The sequence below is a fragment of the Vidua chalybeata genome, chromosome 2, assembly GCF_026979565.1.
Source record: "Vidua chalybeata isolate OUT-0048 chromosome 2, bVidCha1 merged haplotype, whole genome shotgun sequence".
NCBI classification, from domain to species: Eukaryota; Metazoa; Chordata; class Aves; order Passeriformes; family Viduidae; genus Vidua; species Vidua chalybeata.
In genome coordinates, this window is record NC_071531.1 from 5,061,617 (window position 1) to 5,086,899 (window position 25,283).

Genomic DNA, 25,283 nt, shown 5'->3' on the forward strand with positions numbered 1-25,283 from the left:
GCTGATGTCCCCCCAGGGATAATGGACTCCAGGCACACAGGATTCCTATTGTGTGCTGGAGCCATCAATAGTACCCAGTGCTGTCCTCCCATCCTCTAAACCACATTCCACTTGTGTTCCATCTGTGCACAACTGGCATCGACTTTGCTGGGAGCACAGACCTGTGGGCAATGACAGGAACAACTGCACAACTTGCTACAGAGCATCTGAGGCTGGCTGCTGTGCTTTAGAGCAGAAGGGAGATGCTCAGAAAAGCTCAGCAGGCTGCAAAAGAAGGAAATTTTAATAGCATGTGCTTTTTGATTTAAAAAAAAAAAAAAAACCAACCAGCTGAGGACAAGCATCCTGAGCTGAGTATGAAACTGCAGTGGGTGATTCACAAATCCAGTTTTAGCAAACCTAAGTAAAAATGCCAAGTATGGGAAACTGAAAGGCATGTATGGAGATAGCTCATGATCATCTAGTATCACAGCCTTTGTTTCGCTTCCCACTCTTTCACTACTGCATGGAGTAAAAGGAAACATTAAAATTCATCCTGAGTGTGGTGAAAGCTCCTGCTGAGTTCTGTGAGTCAGGCCAACTTTCTTACCTTTAATGTTCCCTAATATTTTTTTTTTTATCTTGTCCTCTCTTGTCTGTCCTGGTCAATAATAATTGATTTCCAGAATAAGAAACCTCAATACGTGAAATAGCACTCCTGGCACATCACAAGCCTTTGGCCTCTGTTCAGTCACAATTAACATCATCTGCCCAGTTACTGCATGTACCAATTGTACTCCAATATTCTTCCAGCCAATTTTAGCAGCTATCAGTCTGTCAGGATGCTGGGTTCTGCTGGGAGCAGGATTTCAGCCCTATCTGAGCTCCACTGGCTATGTTTTATTGCTTTGATTGCTTCTGTGCTTTAATAGCCAAGGGTCAATCTTGACTTTCAAAACACACCCATTTCCCCAGCATCAGTTACTCCCTCAGCAATCAAGTGCCTCAGGTTTTGTGAAGATCCTGCCTGGAGTGATTTCATCAGGGGCAGAACACAGGGAAGATGGGTGTGAGTGTAGCTGTGGGTGACACCCACCTCTTGAAGTGACCACCATCGTCCTCCTCTCTGCCACAAAACCCCTGGTGCTTTTCTCAGGAGTAAGAAAGCTCCTCACCCCCAGTGAAAGCTGAAAGCTGGAGCTTTGCTGAAGTGTCCGTGCACCACCAGGGCAAAGCAGGCCTTGCTGTGCTGCCCAGACTGTCCTGGTACTCCACTCTGGCATCCCTGAGCTCTGAGCAGGCACCAGCAGCAGAGCACACCCTGGGATCTCCCATGGCTTCCCCATTTCCAGTGGCAGAGCTCTGGCTGGCACCGTGTGACACCTCCAGGTGAGGGACTTCCCCTGCAGTCTGAAAGGCACCTTGGAGGTGAAGGGGAGCCATGTCACACCAGTGCTGTGACAATTTAGGGATTAAAGCACTTGAAAGTCGAGGCTGACAAAGTGAAGCTGCAGGCTTAATTACCTCCTGGCACCTACACCTTTCAGAGGAGTCCTTAATTAGATGATGACTTGTTTTTCCAGCGTGGTCCTCACCTCACTGAACACACAGGGCCTGCTTCATCTGGGGAAGGTGGCTGCAGCCCCCCTGTCCTCCCAGCTGTCATCCCAGGTGACACATTCCTTCTTTCCTGGGTCCCCGGCCTCCAGGCTGATCTGTAGCCCCTCATGCCAGTGATGGGTGTCAACACAAACCTTGCCTGAGAACGTGGGGTGGTTGTGGGGGATGGAAAATCACATTTCCAACACTCGCAAGGAGAGCAGAGCTTTGATCTTGATGTCCCTGTTCATCTGCAAAATGCAAGTTTCTTGTTCCTCCTGAGTTTTGCCATTAGGTCAATCCCCACAAGTGCCTTTGAGCTGCTGCATCCCAAGCCCAGAGGCTCTGTGGCTCTTTCCTGTGGGACGTGAGAGGAGAGGGCTGCAGTGCTGGGCAGGGAAGCTGCCCCTCCCCACACGACTGCTTCCCCCCCTGCCAGCCCCTGCAGCCATCCCATCAACACCAGCAGCCTCTGCTCAAACCATCCCCAGTGGACAAACCACCTCCACTGGACAAACCACCCCCAGTGCTTGTTGCTGTTCCTGGCTTTAAGCAGAGGCTAGCTGCAATGAGGCATTTAATTTTTATGGCAGGTTCAAAGCCTCCACCATAGTCACTCAGAGGAGCTCAGAGTTGCTCTGAGGAAAGGGGCACAACACTGGCAGAAGCATTCAAACCCCATCCTTCATTCTCATGTCTACACTTTCTTTTTATTCCACCCACATTTGCTTTTTTTCACTGGCAGCAGAGATCCTTTTCAATGGCTGTTTTCCCCAATAAGTCCACTAGGAACAAGATTTTGATTTAGAACACTGGAAGATTCAATAGTGCAACCCAACAGAGGAGATGTGGGTTTGGATTGGAAGCAACCTCAGGGACCTGAGTCACAAGGACAGACATCCTATAAATACATATTTATTGAAATGGGACACTCCTCATGCAGAGTGCTGCTGTTGAATTCTTGAGTGTTTTCTTTCAGAGGCAGTGTGCTGTCTCTGAATCCAACAAGACATCAAATTAGGACTCCTGGGTTCTGTTTCTGGCCTGCCACTCACCCATTATAAGATACAGGGCAAGTAATTTAACATAAACAAGCTTCAGATTTCAGAGTTTAAGTATTGCACAGGGGCATAGCAAGACTGATGGGAAGTGCTACAATGGTATTATTAAAGTGTTTTCTGACTGCAGAAGAAGCTGAGAGGACCACCTACAAGTTCTGATGGACACGGGAGTCTTGGGGAAAACTGGCATGGGATTGTGCCAAGATGTGCCACAAATTGTGCCACAGGAGTAGTGGGAATAGAAAATGGGATCAGGGGATGTGCTGCTCAGTCTTCCCTGCACTGGGGCTGCCTGCTGTGTGTGGAAGGGTGGGGGAGTGAAGAGGTGTTTGGGGAGATGGGAAAGTAACAGTGGCAAATTTTACAATTCCAGGTCTGGCTTCGGACCTAACAACAGGAACATCTGTCAGTCAGTAGGAATTTTGGCACAAGCTCTGCTCACTTTCAACCTAGTATAAGCTGGTGTGGTCCAAAAAGCAGTGCCCTTTTATACCATCCCATGACCTGCTCAAATCTGGGCAGCTTTCTTCCTAAATCCAGTCTCTTTTACTCTTTAATTTACAGTTGTTATCATGCCACAGCAACACTGCATTTTGAGGAACCCCCTGCTCTCAGCTCACACACGCTATTGCTCCACTGCTGAACAGCACTTAGGTCTCCAGAGCTGGCTTGCTTTATCAACGAAGACACAGGTATTACACAGGAGAAGAGAAATATTCCAGCTCACAAATCAAATCAGATAATTGAAATCACAGACTGTGCCTTAAAATTAGCCCAGTGCTTGCCTGAACAGGATTCATATCTCTCTGGGAACTAACCATCTTTTCTCCTTTTCTTCATTTCTTTTCCCTCTGCTGCTGTTTCCTTTGGAAGGTGATCTTCAGTAAATACTGCAATTCCAAAGATATTATGGACCTTTTCTGCATTGCAACAGGGTTACCGAGGTAGGTCTGTAATTTTTGACATTCATTTCACTTTTGTTTCTTTCCTTTGGGAACAATTCAAAGACAGGCCCCAAATGATTTATTTAGCTGCTATTCAGGCTTGTCTCTCGTTCCAGTCTGCTGGAAGAAGAAACTGGGGCAATCAAGAGCTGGAAAATGTGGAGGCAGGGAATTGAGCCACCTCAGTGTTGGCTGCACATGAGGGACAGAGTGGAATAGAGTAGAACAGAGAAGAAATAATCTAAAATAAAAGCAAGTGAAGAAGCTCAGCCCTGAGTATACACAGGTTGGGCACACCTACCACTTATATCTCAGTACTACATTTTTGCCCATATTGAGTGAAATGCAGGCACATGTTTAGAACCTGTGTTTTAGGGAAAAAAATGAGGGCAACAAGAAGCATTCCCACCAGGTAATAAGCTTTCTCTTTAGGTGTTTTAAAATCTAATCCCCGGTATGGGATAGTCAAACACAAAGCACCCCAGCTGAACAATTTTATAGAGCATAAATGTCTCCAAATCCATTGCCCAGGCCATGTATTTCCTAATTTATGTTGTCTCACAAAGTCCCTGTATCCCTCCTGCTGTAATTTCCCATTTGGGGAAAATCCAAATAGGATTTGTTCCCTTCAACCTCAAGAGCAGTATCCAGCTGAAACCTCAGTGTTGAGAGGGGTCCAAGGTCATGGGAGGGTGTGTGGGAGAACATCCTTCCTTCCATCCATGCATCATCCATCCATCCATCCGTCCATCCATCCATCCATCCATCATCCATCCATCTATCCATCCATCCATCCATCCATCCATCCATCCATCCATCCATCCATCCTTCCATCCATCCTCCATCCATCCATCCATCCATCCATCCATCCATCCATCTATCCATCATCCATCCATCCATCCATCCATCCATCCATCATCCATCCATCCATCCATCCATCCATCCATCCATCCATCCATCCATCCTTCCATCCATCCTCCATCCATCCATCCATCATCCATCCATCCATCCATCCATCCATCATCCATCTATCCATCATCCATCCATCCATCATCCATCCATCCATCCATCCATCCATCCATCATCCATCCATCTATCCATCCATCCATCCATCCATCCATCATCCATCCATCCATCCATCCATCCATCCATCCATCCATCCATCCATCCATCCATCCATCATCCATCCATCCATCCATCCATCCATCTATCCATCATCCATCCATCCATCCATCCATCCATCCATCCATCCATCCATCATCCATCTATCCATCATCCATCCCTCCATCATCCATCCATCCATCCATCCATCCATCATCCATCCATCCATCATCCATCCATCCCTCCATCCATCCATCCATCATCCATCCATCCATCCATCCATCCATCATCCATCCATCATCATCCATCCATCCATCCATCCATCCTCCATCCATCCATCCATCCATCCATCCATCCATCCATCCATCCATCCATCCATCCATCCATCCATCCATCCATCCATCATCCATCCATCCATCCATCCATCCATCCATCCATCTATCCATCATCCATCCATCCATCCATCCATCCATCCATCCATCCATCATCCATCCATCATCCATCCATCCATCCATCCATCCATCCATCCATCCATCCATCATCCATCCATCCATCATCCATCCATCATCCATCCATCCATCCATCATCCATCCATCCATCCATCCATCCATCCATCCATCCATCATCCATCCATCCATCCATCCATCCATCCATCCATCATCCATCCATCCATCCATCCATCCATCCATCCATCATCCATCCATCATCCATCCATCCATCCATCATCCATCCATCCATCCTCCATCCATCCTCCATCCATCCATCCATCATCCATCCATCATCCATCCATCCATCCATCATCCATCCATCCATCCTCCATCCATCCTCCATCCATCCATCCATCATCCATCCATCCATCCATCCATCCATCCATCATCCATCCATCCATCCATCATCCATCCATCCATCCATCCATCCATCCATCCATCCATCCATCCACCTCTGCAACACCTCCAGGCAGTGGAGCAGGGGGAGGGAAGCCCCTAAATCATCTCTAGAACCCAAAATCATCTCTAGAACCCTAAATCACCTCTGGAAGGGGGAATCTGCTGTCTCCATAAGGACCTCATGCAGCACAGGCTGGATGCAATAAGGCAAAGTCTTTATCTCTGGACACACAACTTTACAATACAGGAAAAGTGCAGGAGAAAAATAAGCCAGTCTTTTAATCATGGTTTTATTGCATGACTCCAGCTCTGGGGATTGAAAGATAAAATTGAATTTGCATAAGCTGCTGGACAGAATTAATGCCCTTTGCTGTTTGCTCTATTTCCTCCCATTTGACATTAGAGAGGTTAATAACTCTCATTTTCCTATGATGTTAAAGACTTCCACTCCATCACCCAGGAAACTTTGTTCAGCAGTTTTAATCATTCACAGTCAGGGTGTTCACTGCATATTTGGCATTTTATTTTCATCAGAAGATTTTCAAAGGAAAATTGCATTTCAACCAGGATCCTGGAGCCAAAGTAAACCTTCAAGGTTTACATCTGAGTCTATGAGATCACCTTTAGCACAGTAATTAAAAAAGAAAAATACCCCATATTCAGAAAGATATTTGTTTTGTTTGTTTTGGTAAATGAGTAACTAAATAATTTCAAGACATTCATAGCACCAAAAGTCATTTGTATGGTATGAGTCAATATATAGCTGCTGAGTCAATGTATCACAAAATACACAAATTTTTAAACACAATTTATTATTCAGTGAGTCAAGAGAATAAAGGAATTAGCAAGAAGCAAGGTCTGCTCTGAGATCAAAAATTATCACACTTCACATTTTACATGGGTCAAGCATCAAGCCTACCCTGCCCTGGGCTTTGACTCTTTCTGCTCTGAGGTACCAGAGGTGCCAGGCCAGGAGCAAGGAGAAAAGATGCATCTGCAGGAGGGAAGAGGGCTCTGCATCACATGGAGCAGCACAGAATTCCAGCTGGCATTTCTAGGTCAAATAACCCTCTTTGGAACTTGCTTTTCAGGAACACAACCATCTCCCTTTTGACAGCAGACAACTGCATGGTGTCCATTGATCCCACGATGCCTGCAAACACAGAGAGGTGAGCCCTGCTGCCACCTGCTCCTCCAGAACAGGCTCAGGCCCAAGGGCAAGGGAGGTGGTTGCCTGCAGAAGCCTTTTGTGTGCAGTGGGAGGTGAGCAGAGGGAGGGGGATGGCAGGGAGAAATGTGTGCTGGCCTGTAACACGAGTGCTGGTTTGGAAGATTTTTACTTGTTAAAGCAGGAGTAATTGTCTGAGAGGAAAACAAATACTGCTTTTAGGTGTTTAATGTACAACATCTGTTCCCATCCCTCCCTGTTTGCTGTCAAAGCTCTGTTGTTCCCCCATTCCTGATTGCTCTGCTAGGGCACAACCAGCAGATTACTTGAAAAGCCTGTAATGAGTTTAGGTCTCTTCATTGCTGGCTTTGGCCCATATTTCATTATGACATTTCAGTGCCATTGCTCTTATTGATACTGTGTGGTGCAATCCCAGCAGCTCCTGCACAGGACAGTGCACAAACACAGAGCAAAAAGAGGTTGTGGCTGCCCCATCCCTGGAAGTGTTCAAGGCCAGGGCTCTGAGCAGCCTGGGATGGTGGAAGGTGTCCCTTCCCATAGCAAGGGGCTGGAACTGGATGATTTTTAAAGTCCCTTCCAACCCAAACCATTCTATGGTTCTATGATTCTGCTTCTAAATCAGAAAATCTAATCATTCTGTTTCTAAATTCTCTGTTAATCAGAGGGTTGTGTGTTCAGAAAAAGTGCCCATTGCTTACTCACAGGTTTTAAGGAATCTTAGAATATCTTCAGATACTTCTTTGTACCTCTCAGGGAGTACAGATGTGAAATGCAAACTGCATTTTGAGTGTTGCTAACATCAACCCTCTGTGGCTCTTCCAGGTCTCCATACAAAGTGATACCAGTTATGACTGAGCAGCTCTCAGGTAAAATGACCTTTTTGAACTGAATCTACTAAAACTGAATTAAGTAAAGCTGAATTTGCAAACATTTGCATGTAGAAATTATGTGGCCATGACGCAAAAACCCAAAGTTGTTGGTGTCATTCTTCTGCAGCAGAATAAGAAGTGTTTGATGACAGTGTTCTGCAGGAAAGCTTAAAAAATGTGCCTGAATTTCCATGAATTTGAGGATCAGGTGAATGTCAGAGTCCAGGGGACTTTCCCTGTGCCTGGCTCTGGTCTGACTCAGCACTCCTGATGCCCTGGGGAAAGCCTTGCATGGAGCAGTGAGGTTTCTTCAGGCAAGACAAATGACAGCCTGTCCTGCAGTGTTTTGTTAACCTGCCCATTCCTCTGCTGGAAAGCTGAGCACAACATTTGAGCCTCATGTTATTTCCAAATGGCTGAGGAGAGAACATAATTTCTGTTGTGGGCATGGTAGCTCTAAGTGTGATAAATATTTAAATTCACCTGACAAGATTAAAGAGGGCCTGGGTGAAAGAACACATCTGGAGCACATTCCCCAGCCACAGGCAGGGCTGGAGTGCCACTCCTCCCACTTCTCTTTGCTGTCAGTATCATGCTCTCAGACACTGGAGCAGAACATTGGCTTGGGGCAATTCCTGTGAGCATCTGGCTCATGGTTTCTCTCATCTGTGCAGCTGCAGAGTCTCCTGCCACTCATATCAGGGCAGCCTGAACACCCTGGAGCCACAGGGAGAGGCTGGCAGGGCTGCAGCAGGAGAGGAGACATCAGCTGGGGACACTCCTTGGAGCAGTCAAATGGGAAGATAGGAGAGACAAAGGGCAAGAGGTTATGATTGTCCTGGAAACACAGGGTGCACATGCAGAACGGGTGTGAGACAGAAAGCCTGGGGCTGGAAAAAGTGGTGTGCAGGAGCAGGTGAGTTTGTTGGGATAGGAGAGATGATGTTTTGGTGGTCCCACCCTCGTCTTCTGGCTTGGGGTCCTGAATGATGGATGGAAACAGAGTGTCTGACAGCACTGTGTCTTCTAGAAGGGGAGGCACAGGGAACTGAGGCTGTTCTCTGAGGCATCTGCCTTGGCAGAAACATCTGGAAAGGAGGATGTGGGGAACACAGAGAGGCAACAGCAGGGAGATCGTGCATGCAGGGAGCAAAGGTGAACAGAGAGCAAAGAGAACACAGAGGGTAGGGAACAGGGAAGAACCCACCCACAGCGAGATTTGTAACAAGCCATAAACAAATCCCATGTCAGTGATTGCCAGAAGGAGGTAGTCACAGCCAAGGGACACATGTGACTGCAAAGGGGAAGAAGCTGTCTTGCCAAACTATTTCCTTATTGTGGCAAACCCTGCTGCAGCAGCATCACTCTCCTGGTCTGGGGTTACTGTTTGCATTATCACACCAGAAAAGGTGGGGTGGGGCACGTGGCTCTGTGTCCCAGCTGCTGTGAGTAACCAGTCTCCAACTGCCCCATGACAGAGCAATGGGGCCAGCATGGCTCCAGCAGGGAATGCCAATGAGTTATACCAGCTGGGAAGCAGATTGAGGGGCTTTCTAGAAAATATACTCCTTTTTGAATGTATTTTTTTTATTCCCCTAACATGAAGCTAACAGTATATTTTTATAGGACCATGGATGACTTTTCACACCCTCCCAAGGCCCTCATTTTTCATCCCCAGCTGACAGCACATGGCTCTGCTTTGTGCAGAGCACAGCTCACTGTGTCAGCAAGATCTCTCTTCACTCCCTGTATTTCATAAAACAAGGATTTCCAATGATCTGAGCTGAAAAGAGCAAGAAAAATTCTGGCCATAGATTGTCAAAACATAAGACAGAGTCTGCTATGGAAAGAGGAAGAAAGTTGAGCTGAGTGTGATGGAACTAATGTTCCTTGGTATCTTTTTCTCTTTCACATGGTTTGTCATTAATCTTAAGCATTCCTGACATTTTGCTGACAGTAGGAAGAATAAACAGAGTGAGAAATTGTTCCTTTTCATTAAAAGAACAAAAAAAAAAAAAAAAAAAAAAAAACCCAAACCAAAACAGCTCTGTTCTATTCTTCACTTCTCACACAACTCTGCCTGCATCATTCTGCTTCCCAAAGCAGCTCATCCAAATAGGTGCCAAAAAGGAGGTCACCCCAATTTTCCCAGTGGTGGGAGGTAATGCACCTCTTTCAGCAGCCTCCCAGGCAGCTGCAGGAGAATGACACAGGGAACAGAGGCTGTAAAAGGTGGGACTGGGAAATATAATCCTTAGGGAGGAAAAACATAAGCAATGGCTTCTATCCAGCAGAGGAGATATCCACTGGAGTCCCGCTGAGAAACAGTTCTTCATTTCCTGGCCATAGTCAGAGGACAGGGTTGTAAATAAATAAAAATTATTATTCCAGAGAGTGTTGGATGCAGCAGCCATCGATGTGTCAGAGGTCAGCTGACTGCAAGTGTTAGGATTAGGGTGAGGGTCAGGGTGAGGGTCAGGATCAGGGTCAGGGTTAGGGGAGGCCTGAGCTGGCTGGCTCTGAGCCTGTGAAGCTGCTGGATCACATCCTGTCCCTCCTCCTATGGCCCTGGACCAGAAGATTCATGGCTATCCATGCAGAGCATCAAAACCCCTGTGGCAAACTCTTTTGTCTGTGTTATTTTAATTTCCAAGCCCATTGAGTGAGCATCCTCGCCCTCCCACCAGCAGAAGGGCTCTGGTCTGTGTCCTCCTGGTGAAACTGGCTCACAGCTCACAAATTGATGGCTGTGTTGTTGCTCTAATTAGTAGGGTTCAGGCACTTATAGATTTGACAGGGGTGACAATTAAATGAACAAAGCCTATTAGCAGCACCCTCTTGAGGGATAAAATTGAAGTCTGTTGCGTTTCTGACAGTGCAGGGAAAGGAGCTGTTGTGGAGGTCAGAAATGAGCCTGACCCACTGTGGTCCTGACAGGACAGGGACTTTCCTACGGCTCCAAAGTTAGGGCAGCAAAGCCCAGCAGTGGCTGCACTAGAGATCTGCAGGGATGATTTTCCCCCTGGATGATTCACTACCCCAGTGTGGTTTGGTATTGGTAAAACAACAGAAGCTTGTCACTGTGTCTAAATCTTCTTATTCTGGCATCTCTCTCTTCTCCTTTCAGAGTCTTGTTCATGCTCTCAGCTCAGGCAAGACTGAGGAGGCAGAGACTGGGAGAGAAAAATCCTCCTCCCACTGCTGCTCCTTACGTGCATCCCACATGGATGCGTGCACTGGGATGTGGCCAACTCCTTCGGGATTGCTCACCTGATGGGGCATTTGCATGCCACAGCCCAAATTAACCTGAGCTGTGAATTACATGAATCTCCATATGACAGATTCATGCGTGTGGGCTTGGGCTTTAAATTCACCCCTTCCCGAGGCTTTTGTGGGTTTTTTTTTAATTACTCTGACTGCCCTGATCCAAGCAAACCACACAAAGTGAAATGCAGACAGAAGCCTGAGCCAGAGGCAGAAGCATTTGTGAGAAACAGGGCAGGGATTCACCAGCCTGATGCTGGCAAGGAAAGGGAGATGCCCGTGCCCTCCCAGCCTTGCTTGGCCAAAGCAGAAAAGCCAGGGTGAAGCCAAGCCACCCCTCCCAACCCCACAGACTCCCTGCCCACAGCCTGTTGAGGCTGGCAGGGTGGCAAAGGGAGCCACGAGAGTGGGAGGATGGAGGTGGCTCCCTGGCCGTGATCCCAGAGGGTGAGAGGGTACAGGAAGAGGTACAGCTGAGCAGGGTGGTGCGAGGCAGAGGGTGCCTGCCAGTGGGTGATAAACCATCTGTGCCAGGGCAGCTCACCTGAGCTGCTCAGCGTGCACCAGGTGCCAGTCTGGCAGGGAAGGTGTGCTCTCCCTGCCAGCCTCCCACCCGGCCGCGGCGGGAGTCACAGGAAAAAATGCTGCCGCCGTGTTCCCCCTGCACCTGCTTTCTTCCCAGAACATGCTGGAGACGAGGCAGAGCAGCTCCTTTCTCCACGGTGTGCTGGCCAAGCTCCCTGCTGAGCTTGGCAGAGGCCATAGGGCAAAGAGCAGGAGTGCCTGTGCCCGCAGCGAGCCGGGGAATGAGCCTTGGGGAGCCTGGGGAAGCCTGAGCTGGCCTGTCCCTGCCCAGCATTAACCATTGCAGCATCTTCTGGGGGGTTCTAATTGTCATTTGTCAAGCTGCAACACACTCAGAGTGTTGTGCAAAGCCCTGGCTTGCTGAACACCTGCATTTGTAAATGTTGCACATTCGCAGTGCTGGTCGGAGGTGAGGGGAGAAGAAAGGGGTTTTTTGGGGATGCTGCAACAGGACCCTCAGCATAGCACCCAGAACTGCTGCCAGTGCTGCTTGCAGCAGGGTTTCCTTTTCAGAGAGGGAATCACAGCAAATCAAAGGAAGTAATCCAAGGGAAAAGGTGTCTGTGTGCACCTGGGGCTTCAGCCCTGCCCAGAGGTGTAAAAAAAAAAAGAAGGCAGAGGGTAATGAAGGGAGCAAAAGCACACTTAATCCTCCTGTTTTACAAAGGAGAGGACAAACAAGACTAAATTATGTCAGAGCAATGTCTCATTTTCTTGAGAAACCAGGGTTACCAGAGGTCTTCCCCTCGGAAAGGAACAGGGCAGAGAAATGGATCTTTGTCTCTTTAAGATGAGGCGAACTGCCACTCTTAGTCATATATCTTTACTGCACCCTAGGGTTATAAAAACATACATCTTCATTTGGAAAGTCTTTTATTACATCCATAAACATCAGATTGCAGCTGACTGTTCCCTGGATGGGAATTTCTTAGTACTCCGAGTGAGTTTTGACAGGGGGAGGGAGTGAAAGTAAGATTGTTGGGTTTCTATTTTTTTTTTTTTTTTTTTTTTTTTTTTTTTTTACTGGAGCAGTGTTTATAGGGAACTTGTCAGTCTCTGGCACGCTCCAGCCACTGTCAGAGGGCTGAGCAGCATCGAAGGGAGAGGACACGGGTTTCTCTGCTTTCTCTGCTTAATTTTCCCTGTTGGACTCTGTGCCATCCCAGGTGCTGCCCACGGTAAGTTTTCCTCCTCTCTTAAATAGGGCGCAGCGTTTGCTTTGTTTCAGCGCTTGGGTTTTGTGAGAAGAAGCAATCTCTGTTTTCTCTGCTAGCCACTCCGCTGGGGGGAAAAAAAGAGGGGGAAAAAAAAAAAAGAGGGAATTAAATCTGAGACTTTCAGAGTGCTTGCCCCAGTTTTGAGACACAGGGGGTAACAGGCAAATTGTTTTGGCCAGTGATGTGAATGCTCTTGACAAGTATTGCCGAGGTCTCTAATACCCGAGGAATTGCAAATCCTTTCAACAGGTACAAGAGCTATTATTTAGAAATAATTGGTAAATGCTGGGCTGTATTTCTGTCTGATGTGTTCTGCCTGGGTGATTGCACTTGTGAGGCGTCGTGTTCCCTCGGGGAAGGACAAGAAGTGTCTGCAGAAATGCCATGGGGTGTTTCTGTGTGGGGTATAAATAGGTGTTCTGCAATCTGCAGTGTGTTTATGAGTGCACTCAGTGCTTCCTTTCCCTGAGCAAATCCCCAGTGCAGGAATCACTGCAGCACTTCGGGGCAGTTTGCATTAGCTGGGGGAAAGAGGGAACAATCCCCAAACAGCATCTCAGGGCTCAGCAAAGGTGATTTGTGCTTCCCCTCTCTGTGTGGACATGCTAAAAGATGGGAAAGCATTGCTGTCATACTTCTTCCTGCCTAAAGTGTGCTGTCCCTTGAAATCCAGGGTCCTGCTTTGAGGGATTGTTTGCTTTTCCTTGTGTTGGGAATTGCAATCCTGTGATTATCTTGGGAAGAGGCTGGGGCTTCATCAGGCTGAGTTTCCTGAGCCAGCAGAAGATCCTGAGAGCCCACGAGGGCTCCCAGTGTGGCCACTGCTGCAGGAACTGGGGGAACAATGGGATCTTGACAGGATCCCTGTGGCAGCTCCGTCCAAGCTGTGTTCTCAAGGGAAAAGGGGCTGGGAAACTTGTACCCTGCTGTGTCCATCCCACAAACCAGGAAGGGCAGACCTCGTTCTGCAGGGACAGCACTTTGTCATCTCGTGTTTGCCTGGAGTTTATGCAAGGCAGCACAATCCTTAGGCATTTGCACCAGAAAAAAAAAAAAAAATGGTCTCCAGGATAAAACTGCCAGGCAAGCTGGGTTTTATTTTGTGTTCATGAGCTGTGGTGTTGTCCATGGGCACTGTGTCACAGTGTAGAGGTGCTGACTGTGAGCAGGGACTTTCAAAAGCCAGTTGGGATTCTGGGTGTGCCACCCAAGGTCTGGGAAAGGTCTTCTCTGCAGAAAGTGCTGCCTTCAAGCAAGCCACCTTTCAGAGACCCAGCCTCCCAAAAATAAAACTTCTGAGAAACCCTGGCTGTAATCTGCAGGAAGAGGAAGGCAGGTGAGACAAGGAGTCATTCCCAAACCCTGTCACTCTTCAAAGGACCTAAACTATTTTTTGGCCTCCCCATCAGAGCTGGAAGCCTGGGGATGCCACTTTGCAGAAGGGCTGAGGGTGTCTTCTTTCCTTTCTTTTTTTTTTTTTTTTTTTTCCTATCATGTCTTCCTTCTATTTTTTTTTTTCAGAGAAAGAAGAATTGTTCCAGAATTTACTGGGACAGATTGCTGAGCAGTTCTCGAGGTAAGAAACTGAACATCATTATTAATTTAAAATGCTATTTCTTTTATCAGCCTGAAGTGAAATTTTCACAGGAGGCAGAGGGGCATTTAAGACATCTTTCAAATCCCACTCTGCCTGCCAAATTTAGGTCTGGGACACATTATTTCCTGCTGACAGCAATACAGTAGCTCAAACCAAAAGCAATTTCAGTGATTAACTTTGATCTAAAAAGGAGATCAAGTAGTAAATGCTCCTTCCCTCTTAGGAAGCAAAAGAAATGCTTCTTTGTTGAGCAGTCAAATCGTCAGATTTGTTTCATTTTCCCCTTTATCACCCAAAAATGTCTCTCCTCAGAGAGGATTTCTCAACATCTGTGTAGCTGCTTATTTAATCCCAGCTGGTTTCAATAAGACAGATCAGTCCCACCACGGCCCAGCAAATCACCAGTGCAACTCGACAGGAGGGGAAGAGGTTTCAGAGTGTGCAGACACCAAGACGCTGCTTTTGGACAATTATGAATTATCAATTTAACAATTATCAATTTAACTTTGCTGCCCTGGGGGATACAGTAGCAAGTCACTGCTGAGAGAGGGGGAGATGAAGTGTTGTAGAGCCACAGGTCATTCCCAGGGCCATAAAAAAAAAAAATATCTCCTGTTAATTTTTCTGAAAATTAAACCTGGGTGTATTTTCTGCCCCAATGTTAGCATTTCCATGGAAAATTTTCTTTTCCTTATGACAAACCTGGGCTGGGCAGATCAATCATAGAGACACAAATATGGACAGAAGTTCTTAGCACCTAGGGTAGGGAGAGCATTAAATGTATAACATTAATACATGAGGGTTTTCTTTCCAGGGTTTTTAAAATCAATGAACTGAAAACGGAAGTAGCTAATCACTTGGCAATGCTGGAGAAAAAGGTTGAATGTGAGTGTCCCTTTATTCCTATCACAGTGGGAACGGGTGCCTTGTGACCTGTGACCTATCCTGCTCCTCCACTTTCTCTAATCCCTTGTAATTTGGCCAACTTTGAGCCCCAAAGGCCACAGGTCAGCCCTTGGTGAGGCGTGGGGATGGTGGGAGCCTGTGGTGGCACTGATGTGGGGACCAGGGTGGGCTGGCTGGTGCTGCCAGCATCCAGAGCTCCTCCTGTCCTCCCTTTGAGGGGCTGCTGAGCCCTCCACTGAGCTTTGGGGCTGGGGCCATGTCCTGCTGTTCCCATGCCTCTGTGGGAGAGGGACACCACCACCCACCTCTCCATCTGCACCTCCCAGCCCCTGGCCAGCCTTCCTGTGTCCCCCATGGCCCAGGTGTCTGTCACCTCCCTGCACCCAGCAGTGCATCCTTCTGCACTCCCTGACCCTCTAACACTGGGGAACCTGATCCCACCCTCACTGGGGCATTTGGTCTGTAATTCCAGGGGGTAACACCCTCCTTCTGCTGTCAGTGCCATCCCCCACAGAATCCCAGAATCACTGGGGTGGAAGAGACCTCCAAGATCATCGAGTCCAACCCAGCCCCAACACCTCAACTCAACCCTGGCACCCAGTGCCACATCCAGGCTTTTTTAAACACATCCAGGGATGGTGACTGCACCACCTCCCGGGCAGCCACTCCAGAACTTTATTACTCTTTCTGTGAGAAACTTTTTCCTGATATCCAACCTGTATTTCCCTTGGTGCAGCTTGAGACTGTGACTTCTGGTTCTGTCAGTGCTGCCTGGAGAAGGAGCCCAAGCCCAGCTGGCCACAGGCACCTCTCAGGAGCTGTGGAGAGTGATAAAGTCACCCCTGAGTCTCCTTTTCTCCAGGCTGAGCACCCCCAGCTCCCTCAGTTGTTTTTTGCACCGTAACACGACCGCATTGTTACAGTGCAACAGCCAAATTAAATTCACCCGGTCAATGAGCTCCTTTTCTGGGTTTTTTTTGGGTGGTTTTGTTTCCCCTTGTGCAGTTTCTGAGTTGTTTCAGTACATTAGGCAGAACACAGGTCCCAGAGAGGCAGGAAAGGGGTATGAATGAGGTGCTGCCACATCCTTGAGGATGCTCAGCGTTGAAGTCAGGAGCAGGGAGAGCCCTTCCCAGCACTAGAGCTGCACAAAGAACTTTCCCACTAGGGCTGGCTGGGAAAAAAAAAAAAAAGAGTCTCTGGTTCCTGAAACATCCCCTGACCAGAAGCTACCTTGACCCTGCAGCTGCTCAGGGAGACTGATCCCTTTGTCAGCTGACAAAGAGGGGCTGGGGATTTCCCATTTCTCCATTTTCCCACGTTTCCCAATCCCATTTTCCTATTTCTCCCACTTTTCCCATTTTTCCAATCCCATTTTCCCATTTTTCCCATTTTCCCACCCAGGAATCCCGGTGGTCTCGGTGTTCCCAGTGGAACCCCCATCCCCAGGAGAAGCCACCACGCCGGTGTGCCTGATGGAGAACATCTCCCAGCCCAGTTTCCCATTCCCCTTTCTCATTTTTTTCCCATTTTTTCCCAATCCCATTACCAATTCCATTCCCATGTGGAAAAATTAAGAGGAAGAAATGTCCTTATTTGAAAAGCAGCTGCAGGGAAGCCTCTCCCTGTGGCCACCCCAGCCTCAGCTCCTGGTGCTGAGGGGACAACCTGCAGCTTGCCTATCCCCCAGAAAGGAGCCCAAGTATGATTTCCTCCCTGTCTGGCTGCTGCTTCTCCCAAGGCTCTGCTGGTTTATTCTTTGACCCCCCCCCAAAAAAAAAAAAAGAGAAAAGTAAAATGAGCTCAGTCACTCTGCATTTTCAGTGGAACTTCTGCCCAGCTCCACTCCTCAGGGCTAAATGCCATGGATTAGAGCAAATGAGGTAAGCTGTGGGTCTTTGTATCCCCTTGGCAGCCCAAGAAAGCAACTATCCCAGCCAGCTAGGGGCTGCTTTTGGCCTCTGGTGAGCCCCTGGGATCCCTGGCACACACTCTGCCTCTCAACACTGGCAGCTCATGGCACAGGAGGGAGATAACCAAGGCATTCATGCTTTTCCTGGCAGGAAAAGACTGAGCACCTGCCCATTCCAGGACTTTATTGCTGGTTTAGGGAAGGCAGCATGCCCAGAGCTGCTGGGCCATGCAGGAGGACTGAATTCCCTGCTCCCCAAAGGAGGGTTCTCTCCCTGAGTGGGTCCCACTGCTGGTGGAACCAGCAGCTGATGGAGCACTCTGTGGGAAGGAGCTCCCTGGGCTGCCTGTCGGCTCAAAGTCAGACTTCCAGAGTTTGCAACAGAGCCCAGTCTGCAGCATTCTGAAATAATTCCCCAGGCTGTCATGTCTAAGAAGCAAAACCGTGGGAGAGAGGGAGTGTCCAACCTCCCTGCTTGAGCTGGGCTCCCAGAGGTTGCTCCAAGAGCCGTGTTTCACTGCTGGATTCAGCCCAAGGATTTCTTTAGACAGCACAGGGTCTTTTCAGAAGGTATTTCTTGCTGCAGAATAATGTAGTGGGCCCTTAATCAATGCACATGACATGGCCATTTATCATTTGCAAGCCAAATGTGGAAAGAATTGTGCTTTTATTTTGCCTTTTCTCCTGCCTCCTTCAGAGATCCCTTTTCCACCACTTTCACATGTGCTCTCCAGGATTTCTTCCCCAGAGGGGACATGTGTGTGGGGATAAGTGTTCATGACAGCACTACATCTGCACCTCACATGAAATGTTCTCAGCTTCCTTCCCATTCCTGCCCAGAGACTGCACCAGAGATGTGTTTTCAGGGAGCCAAATCTTTTAGCTGATTTTTAAATCCCAGCTAAAGCTTGTCACTTCCCCTTGGAAAATGAGCCCATGCAGAGCTAGCACTGGGAATGCTTTGTCCTGTGCCTTGACTTACTCTGCACAGCAGCCCTCACAAGAATAAGGAAGCTGGCAAAAAACCCTTTGCAATTTGTAAGCACTTCACATCTACCTTAAGAAAATAATTATGTAAATTCTCTGCTCCCCTAGAGAGATTTGGGATGAAAACCAAAGAGATGCAACACAAAAAAAAAATGCTCAGGGCTGCCATTTTGCACCAGAACTCCTCTTCTCCCTGCAGTTGCCTGCCCCACTTCCCTGTCACTGATAACTCTGCTTGGCTCCCATTGCTTCAAATAGGCACTGGCCACCAATTAGGCATCTTGGCAAATGGAATTTCTCCCAGGTGAATGCACCAGTATGGTACAGAGCAGCACAGGGCCTGCAGGTCAGCTACAGCTGACCATCAGCTGTTGAACAAAGCACCCAAAAAAGTGCAGGCAGGTATCCAGAACTAAGATATCCAATGAGCAGCACAGCAGCTTGCCTGCATCACCACATTGTGATCACCCAAAGAAATTGCCTGTAACAATGACAGACAAAAAAAAAAAAAAAAAAAAGCCTAAATGGGATTTTTAGGAGGAGGGCATCCCTGTAAGCAAACATAAACTAACCCCCTTTTCCCTTTCCTCTCCTAATATGTGGCATTCTGGACACATCTCTTTCCCTTTTCCCAGTTCCAGCTGCAATCTTTGTTGTTACTCTCATAAAGGTAAACAAAACTGAGGTCTCTGCTTATCTCCAGAGCTGTGCCCTTCAAGGCAGGGTTTTATCACTTGCTCTCAAGATAAGTGTGATCCAGACTGTGATTTTCTAAGAAAGTTGCTGAATACTGATTTTCCCGATGGCACGTTCCCCGAGCCATGGCTCATCCATGCAAACAAGGAGTTCAGTAAACAAATGAGCTGTGAAATGATTGCATGTGAACGACATGGAGGTAATAAATGGTGCTGTGTCCTTGATCACACTGACAGTTCAGCGAGGGGGAAAGAAAAGGGAGAATTATTCTCACACTCTCACTGCGTTGGCCTCTCTCAGCTATGGGGAATAAAGTGCCCTGCTGCATAAAAAGGCAATCAAACTTTTTGCCTCGTGGCTCTCACAATTACATGCAGAAGGGAAATATAGGATTTTCTGTGCTGCATGTAGAAATAACCTTTGATTACAGAATTGATCGGCAAAAAGATGTGACAGGATTTCAATAGTTAAAAAAAAAATACATCATTAGAGTAGAATTTTCAACATTTTTTCTCTCCCTCCTGCATTCTCACTTTGGTTTGTTCTGTATCCAGCAATGCCTCTCAGAGCTCCTTAATGCTCTGCATGAACTTCCGAATTAAAACCTTTTATCTTAATGGGAATTCTAATCCTACCGGGATGCGTTTGCATAGCCGTGCTTATCATCCCATCACGGGAGTGGGGCTTTTTCCTGCTCAGGATTTCCTCTGATTCCTGCTCTGAGCCGAGAAGTGAAGGCACCAGAAGAGCTGCCTGCTGCTGAGGAAAAGCCGAGATGTTGTAGCCGTGGAGTGAATTAAAGCGCTGGGGCTGTTATCTGCATTGGCAGCAGAGAATTCCCGTGGGTTTCCAAGATCGCGCCTGGCTTTGGCAGCAGCGGCACGTGGGAGAGCCCAGGCAGCCTGTGGGAGCTGGCTCCTCGCTGGACAACCCCACTGGCAGAGCTCGCTGAAATTTTGCATTTGGTTTTTGTGAAATGAGACCCTGCGACTTTTCGCCATGGTAACAGCCCTGTTGTTTCCCTTTGTTGACAGTGGAAGGCCTGAAAGTGGTGGAGATCGAGAAATGCAAGCGTGACATTAAAAAGATGAGGGAGGAAATGGCAGCAAGGAGCAGCAGGTAAGTTCTGCTTGGCACCTAACCACAGGAGTGTCTGGTTTCAAACCCTAATGCAACATTTCCACAGAATTATCTCCTGGGCTTAGAAGTAAAAGAGCAAGGAAACCAATAACCATCAAGGACAGTGGCTTTAATTTACCATTTGAAGATTTATAGCCATTCACCAGTTAAATTAGCTTGAGCCATGGGAATAGAGAAAAAGGTCTTGGGAGTTATTTGTCATCATACAGAATGGGAATTCTTCATCCAGATTTACTGGGAGAGAGAGAGAATGGGAAAAGAACTTCTGCACAGTGCAGCCTTTGGTTGGGAACCAGTTAGCACTCAAATCAGCTCCAGTATATTCTGGGAAATTACCAAATAAATATGTAGCAGATCCTCTAATTATGATCTCATGCTATTATAAATCATCCATTTCAAATTCAATGAGAAACTGGGAATTTACATTCTAATGCAGGGGCTCATTGTGATGGTGAAGTTCAGTTTTGCTGTAATTAAAACAGCAGCAGAAAAAATTGCATTTTGTACGGTGCGTGGTCTCAGCTGGAAAACACCCCCTGTGTCACTGAAGTGCCCCAGTAGGACAAACAAATCCTCACTCTGAGATTGGGAATACTCCTGGGAAGGTTGCTGGAGAGGAACATACCATGCTGCTCAAAATGTGGGTGAAGGGGATTTTTCTCCACAAATGTAACTATGCTGTCTTGACAGTCTCGGGGTCAAATTGTCTGACCCTTAATCAAAACTGTTTCCTACTGAGGGCGATGGGAAATGTGCTAAAAGATTCAGGCTTTATAATCACTCGTTTTTATAAATGTTGCCATCCAGATATGTCAGGAGGCACAATGATAATTCATTCCCATGAAGTCCAAGGCCAAATTCAGCTGTCATATTAGCATAAATGCAGAGTAACATTATTAACCTCGGATGTGTGCCTCAGATTTATCCCAGCAGGGTGGAATGCAGTCTGCCCTGTCACTTGGATCATTTCTTTTTGGGGTGTGTGGAGAAATCTCATTAGAAAAATCCAAGCCCATGTTGGCAGCAAATGCAAGAGCATGTGTGCTGATTTGTGCTGGGTGTGATGTGAGAAACGTGTGTGCCCATGTGTCTTTCCTTCAGCTATAGTAGGGAGCTGGCAGAGCTGAACAGTGATGCACAGTGAGGATGATGAACAGTGATGCTCAGGTGGACAGGGAATTAGGTTCCAAAAAAGAAGTTATAGCAAGTTTGTGTTCACTCATTTGCCACCACACCACGTCAGGAAGTACGAGACTGTCCCAGCAGCCATGACTAACTCCCATCCCAGTTCCTGTCACCTTCCAATCTATATTTTGTGGTCTAAACAACAACCTGTTAACAAGACAAGCTGGAATGGGAGGTGTTCCATCTGCTCAGTGCAGGCAGCTCCAGCTGGGGTGTCACCTTCACCGAGGGCCGGTGGTGAGATGTGACAGGCTCCAACAGCCAGAGACCAGCACGGGGTGTGAGGCTGGAAAGCTGTGGTAAAGATGGGAGTGGGCTCAGCTGGGCACAGACACCCACCCTGGCTTGCTCTGAGCTCACACTCACAGCTGCTCCCGCTCTGCTCAGCATCACTTTGGTGCTGTGTCCACGTGGCTCTGTCACAGCTCCTCTTGGTTACCCTGAGCTGCATCTCCCTCCTCTCAGCTGCTCAAAGGCTCCTCCAGCTTGCACAGAATTCTGCCCATGATTATCTGCACCCTGGGTGTGGGAGCCAAAGCAGCAGCTAGATGTGGATGCAAGACTGGGGAGATGATGCTCCTTGGCTGCTCCCATCAGGAGCTGATGAGGAATGAGATGATGTTCCTTATTCCCAAGCCACCACAGCCCCACAGCAGCCAGGTCACCAGCCTGTGGTGACCCCAGCCTAGGGATGCTTCACCTCAGGGTGGCTAAGCAAACCCTCTCCTGCTGGCATGAGGTATGTGTGGGAACAGAGGCATCCCAGGGAAGTGGAAATATATTTGCTGTCATTTAGACCTGTCATCCCTTGTGCAGGGTCATTTGCTAGATAATGCACTGTGGTTGCAATTAGGGATCCCATCTAAATTGAATTAATGTACATAAATATTTGTGAGTGCCTGTATTCCTTCAATAAGATCACAGTGTACACAGCTGTATGGGTGTTTACCTATTCTTATATTTGCTGTTACATTACCAAATGAGAGAGTAGGGCTGAGTAGCCAGGTTTATAAAAGCACAGTGAATTGTACATCTCTCTGTTCAGAAGAGCAAACCAGCTCCATTTGCATCCTCCTCAAATTGCTTTTTTTTTTTTTTTTTGCTTGTCTGCTTTTTGCACTCACCACTGGCAGATGCTAATAGCATCATGGTGTCATTTAAAATCATGATCATTTGCAGATCCAGTTCTACATTTGTGAAGGTCTGATGCATCCTGGCTCTGGTGTGTTCCCCAGTGTGCTGGGATGAAGGCTTCAATATCCTCCTACAGCTGGGAATTAGAGATAGCTGGCTGACCCTCAGCTAACCCTGGCAGTCAGCTCCAATTAGGGCAAGGAATGCCCCAATCTCACTATTTTTATCCTACTAATACCCCACACAGTGGAGTTTTGAGGAAACAGCTTTAGAAACTATTAAGACAGCTTTTCATCAAGTGAGAATCTCCTTAAACAGGGCAGGAAAAAGCAGCTGGTTGAAGTCAGCTGACCACCATGAGCTGTAAAATGACATAACTTTCACAGGATTCAGACACTGCCACCAGAAATGACAGCAGACATCAATGTTAAGAGGAGAAAAGAGACCTGGACTAATTCCCAACAGAGAAAAGAATCACTCAAAAGAGATACAATGCAAAATATAATAATCAAAAATGCAAAAACCGAGTTAATGGAATGCTTTGCTTGGCTTCTTTTGGGAGGTTTATTTTTGCTTCCTTTGGCAGAGGGCTTGAAAACTGAGAGGATAATCCAAATGTTAGGACTCCAGGGATAAATCCCTGGAAGTGCTGAAGGCCAGATTGGATGGGGCCCTGAGCAGCCTGACCTAGTGAGCAGCATCTCTGCCCACGGCAGGGTGGGTGGAGCTGGATGATTTTTAAGGTCCCTTCCAACCCAAACCATTCTATTACTCTATAAATGCAAAATGCAAGAAGATCAGCCTCGCACAAGAATTAATAAAGTCCATGTGGACAACGACCTGGGAAAAGCCCTGCAAGGCCATTGAGTCCAAGCTGTGCCTGATCCCCACCTTGTCACCCAGCCCAGAGCTCTGAGTGCCACATCCTTCCTTGGACACCTCCAGGGATAGGGACTCCAAACCTCCCTGGACAGCCTCTTCCAATGCTTGACCACCTTTTCAGTGAAGGAATTCTCCCTGATGTCCAGCCTGTCCCTCCCCTGGCACAGTTTGAGGTCATTTGGGAGAAGAGGCCAACTCTCACCTGGCTACAACCTCATCAGGGAATTGTAGAGAGTGATGAGGTCCCTCCTGGGCCTCTGCTCAGATGGGAAAGCATCAGCTTGGCTTTTCCATATGCAGAGATAACTGGCAGTGTTAATAACCAGGCAAGTGTTAATTACCTGTAATTGCTGGCAGTGGCTCCCTTTCTCCAGGATCAGGGAGCCAAGCAGAGGTGTCTGCCAAGTCCATGCCTCTCTGCTGCTGTCCCACACGAGGGGCAGCAGCCAAGGAGGTCACACCATCAAAGTGGAAGTTCTCTTGGGCTGCAGCAAGGCTCAGTGGGTGCCCACAGCAGTGAATCAGCACAGGTGTGCCCGTGCCCATGGCCAGCACGGTCCCTGGCAGCCCTGGAGAAGGATGCTTGCCATGGACAGCAAGCTGAAGTTACTTGGTTTAAGGAGAAGTGGTTGGGTATCCATGGATACATGCTTGAATTCAGATGCTTCTCTCTTGAAATGCAAATAGACCAAGAAAGGGCAACGGGGGTGTTGCACAAGGGGAGAAAATCCTAAGGAGGATCACACTTTCAAAGGATTTTGAGCAAGACTGCATTAGAAAGGGAGAGGCTGTGGTGTGGGGTGGTTCTCTGCGGGGTGGCTACTGGGAGACCAGAGCACTTGTGGCACTTTTTGAGGCACTGTGCTTCTGTTCCCTCAATGTTAAGAGATGAATATTTCATTTCAGGACTAACTGTCCCTGCAAGTACAGCTTTTTGGATGAAAACAAGAGGCCAGCTCCCCGGCGGGATGTACCATCCTACCCAAAGGTACCACAAAATCCTTGCTCTTCCCATATTCCTGCTGCATGGCTGCCACCCTGACAAGTGCTGCTTTACAATGTGTGACTCTTTAGCCATTCACTCCCTGTTATTCTAAATCCAAGGTCTGATCCAAAACTCCTGCGAGCCAATGGAAAAAGCCATCAGTTGCCTGTGTTGACTTAAAGTTCAATTCTCAGTAGTCTTTAATACTTGAAAGCTCATTAGTGTTTGAAATGTTAATGAACATTGTGCATTCATCAACATTTAATGCTCTGTTGTCTAGTTATATTTGTTTATTCTCCACGCTCATAGCAACAATCAAAAACACCCTGTAATGCTGTGTTCTGATTGAAAGTAGTGCTGCAGCCTGTTTTCTCCTAATAGATTATTTTTTAATTTAAAAAGTAATTTATGGGGATGCTTCACCTAGGGAAACAAAGAGAAAATGCGACATTGGATTCTCTCCAAAATGATTCATTGTCCCTGTGAAAATGAGTTAGTGTATTTGCTAGAGAAAACAGTAATGCTGGAAGAAAAATGTCTCCTGGGCAAGTACAAGTACATATCCACAGTGATGAATGAGGCTGAAACCATGAAGAGCACGGGGTCTTGAATCCCAGAACCAGCAGTCTTTGCCCACAAGAATTGTTAAAAGCTGCCTGGTTATGCCTGCCCAGTGCCCAGCTCAGACCCTGACAAAACACCAGCTCACACATCTGCAAATCGTGGTTTAACCATGAGCATCTCCTCACACACACCAAAGCTGGCTCAGCCACCCTGAATCCTCACAGTCCTGTGTGATGCAGATCTGTGCCATGGACGTGGCTCTGTGCACATTTGTCTTCAGAGCCCAGCAGAGCAGTAAATTCTGCTGTTTGTTCTGCTCTGCCTCGCTAAAGTGACCTCCACTGAAGCAGAGACTCTGGGACTTCTATTTCTTTTAGTTAACTTTTGCCCAGGAGGCTTGTGCTCCTGACACTAACACATGATTTCACAGAACACATCAGTTCTAAGCCAGTTTTTTTTCCCTTGATAAGTATATATGTCAGATTAAACTTTGATGGACTGCTGCAATAGGATCTTGAATTAAGGATAAAGGCTACGAAGAGTTGCACTGACCCACTGCAGTATTTCTGCATTATTCCTAGACCAAAACTCATGGGAGTT

General features: G+C 47.4%; 1 protein-coding gene across 3 annotated transcripts in view; it reads left to right on the top strand.

Annotated features, from left to right (window-relative positions):
- The window catches only part of PDE9A (phosphodiesterase 9A), a 52,422-nt gene that overhangs the window by 10,488 nt on the left and 16,651 nt on the right, over positions 1-25,283 (top strand). Inside the window, exons 2-8 of one of the 3 annotated variants that reach the window (XM_053936193.1) lie at positions 3,513-3,583; positions 6,663-6,740; positions 7,583-7,626; positions 14,217-14,271; positions 15,107-15,177; positions 19,828-19,912; positions 24,041-24,122. In XM_053936193.1, coding sequence (XP_053792168.1) covers positions 3,513-3,583; positions 6,663-6,740; positions 7,583-7,626; positions 14,217-14,271; positions 15,107-15,177; positions 19,828-19,912; positions 24,041-24,122 — 486 coding nt within the window. Of the gene's footprint in view, positions 1-3,512; positions 3,584-6,662; positions 6,741-7,582; positions 7,627-12,559; positions 12,657-13,956; positions 14,032-14,216; positions 14,272-15,106; positions 15,178-19,827; positions 19,913-24,040; positions 24,123-25,283 lie in introns of those variants that run through there. The other 2 variants (XM_053936195.1, XM_053936194.1) reach the window with 2 other exon arrangements.